The sequence below is a fragment of the Pseudoliparis swirei genome, chromosome 23 (genome assembly GCF_029220125.1).
Source record: "Pseudoliparis swirei isolate HS2019 ecotype Mariana Trench chromosome 23, NWPU_hadal_v1, whole genome shotgun sequence".
Lineage (NCBI taxonomy): Eukaryota > Metazoa > Chordata > Actinopteri > Perciformes > Liparidae > Pseudoliparis > Pseudoliparis swirei.
The window spans coordinates 6477133-6479356 of NC_079410.1; the positions used below are offsets into that span (position 1 = coordinate 6477133).

Sequence of the window (2224 nt, forward strand, 5' to 3'; positions counted from 1 at the left end):
TCACCACATCTCACTCAACCCCACCCTGAAAAACACATACCTGCACTTACAGTTAGTGCGTGTGCACATATACGGTCCATGTGCTCAGCAAAAACTACTCAGAATCTGTCTTCATATCTCAATGAGTCTTTATTTTCCTGATAACATTGATATAATTAATCTGCCTTAACTAACCCCCTTAACACTAAAACTAACCCTAACGCGTAACTGTTCGCTGCAATCTGGCATACGACCTCGTTATAACACAATATCCTTATCACGCAGTAAATATCTGAAAATACCACAGACATCTTAAGGTGTAGGAGATTTAGCAAGCAAATGATTGATGTCAACATCTTAAGCTGAGGTTGAACTACAAAACAAAAAGAACCGCCCCATGAACGCCATGTCTGATTTGAAAGCGGGGGATTTAGAGCCACGTGCACAGACGGCTATCCTCCTCTGAGACGACCACTTTACGGTCTGAGATCGGGGAGGAGGAAGAGGAGGAGAGAGCAGGAGGGACACGAAGGTCGGCTCGCCTATCGAAGTGAGTCACTCAGAGCTTTAGGACAAAGAGAGCGTGTTGGAAAGGTTTAGTGTCGTTTGTTTACTTCTATCAGACGCTATAGCATCAGTATCAAACCTATATTGCAATAAGACTCGAAGAGAAGAAAAACAAAATACAACATTCAGAAGTTGTCTGGTGTTCTTGAGACATCACGACACAGCAGGTCAGCGGCTCCCCGTTCCTCAAGCGCAGCTTTCTGAAGATGCCCGTCAGAGCGGTCATCTCTCTGCGACAGAGACGACACACACTCCCCGCCAGCGAGTTCAGGAGCCTCACGCCCCGGGACGCCATCAGCGTGTTCGAGATTGAGAGAGAAGGCAAGTTGAGTTTCTGCACACCGTATAACTAATGTGTTATAACACTATGTATCATCACGTAAGGACTAAGACTGGGGAATATACTGTATTTTCCATTCTGTCGTGGTATTTTTTTCAGTTTTAACTTAAAATAAACATTTTATTCATCTCCCCTCCAGCGTTTGTCTCCGTGTCCGGCGTGTGTCCGCTGACCCTGGATGAAGTGCTGAACTTCCTGGGTCAGTGTCCCGAGCTGTCGCTGGGTTGGTTTGAGGAAGGGCAGCTGGTAGCTTTCATCATCGGCTCTGGCTGGGACAAGGAGAGGCTCTCGCAGGTATACAGATACCTTACGAACGTGTGTCAAGAATACAACGTTGACAGGCCTGATTTTGACAAACTTTCCAACTTTTGCATGTACATTTCGTCTCACTTTGCCCATACTTTGCCCCCATGTGCTCTATTTCCCCAGGAGGCAATGACTCGGCATGTCCCGGACACCCCCAGCGTGCACATGCATGTGCTGTCAGTGCATCGTCACTGTCGCCAAAAAGGCAAGGGCTCCATCCTCTTGTGGCGCTACTTGCAGTACCTCCGCCGCAGGCCGGGCCTCCGCCGAGCGCTGCTGATATGCGAGGAATTTCTGGTGCCCTTCTACCAGAAGGCCGGCTTCAAGGAGAAAGGACCGTCGGCCGTCTCTGTGTCCAACATGCAATTCCAAGAGATGGGAGTACATGGTGGGCGGGCAGGCGTACGCACGGAGGAACAGCGGCTGCTAGTCCGTGAGCCCCCACCCCCACGTACTCGCCTCTTAACATGGACAAGGCCAGAGAAGATCAACACAGCGTGGACAGATGGAGGAGCAGAGCCAGAGGAGCGGGCTCAGTGTTGGTCACTAACTGGACCTCCTGTCAGCCTCTCACACTGCGTGAGGACAGAGGACTCATGCAAGAAGAGAAACAGACATTACATTATTTTCCCTTTGTCACCAACACCATTTTGTCTTTGTGACCTTAATGTTGTTTAATTTATTCATTTATTGTAAATTAATTTGTATTCGTCGAATCATTTCAAATTCACTTTGTAACGTATTTAACGCGATTCATCGTCAATTCTCGGCAAATACTGAACGCTGGACTCGAATGTAAAGACTCCTCTATTTTTGTAAACCATATGAATCAAAAAGGGCGTGACGCATTCAGGGTCATTACTGTAGAAGTTGGTAATCTGAGGACGCACATCCACATTGCAGCCACTGCAAACGCTTAGATTGTCATTTAAATATCTGACGCAGATGTTTCTCCGTTGCATAATTTGAATAAACGATAAAACAATCTCACAACGCCGATTTCTCTGGTAATTGAGAGCAAGACGCACACCC

The 2224-nt window shown here is 47.4% G+C and overlaps 1 protein-coding gene across 1 annotated transcript; it reads left to right on the forward strand.

Annotated features, from left to right (window-relative positions):
• Positions 1–420: 420 nt before the first annotated feature.
• On the forward strand, positions 421–1622 carry aanat2 (arylalkylamine N-acetyltransferase 2). Its single transcript, XM_056408076.1, is given in 4 exon segments — positions 421–867; positions 1026–1180; positions 1316–1570; positions 1572–1622. Coding segments are annotated over 4 exon segments (576 nt in total). The 5' UTR covers positions 421–752.
• Positions 1623–2224: the final 602 nt, after the last annotated feature.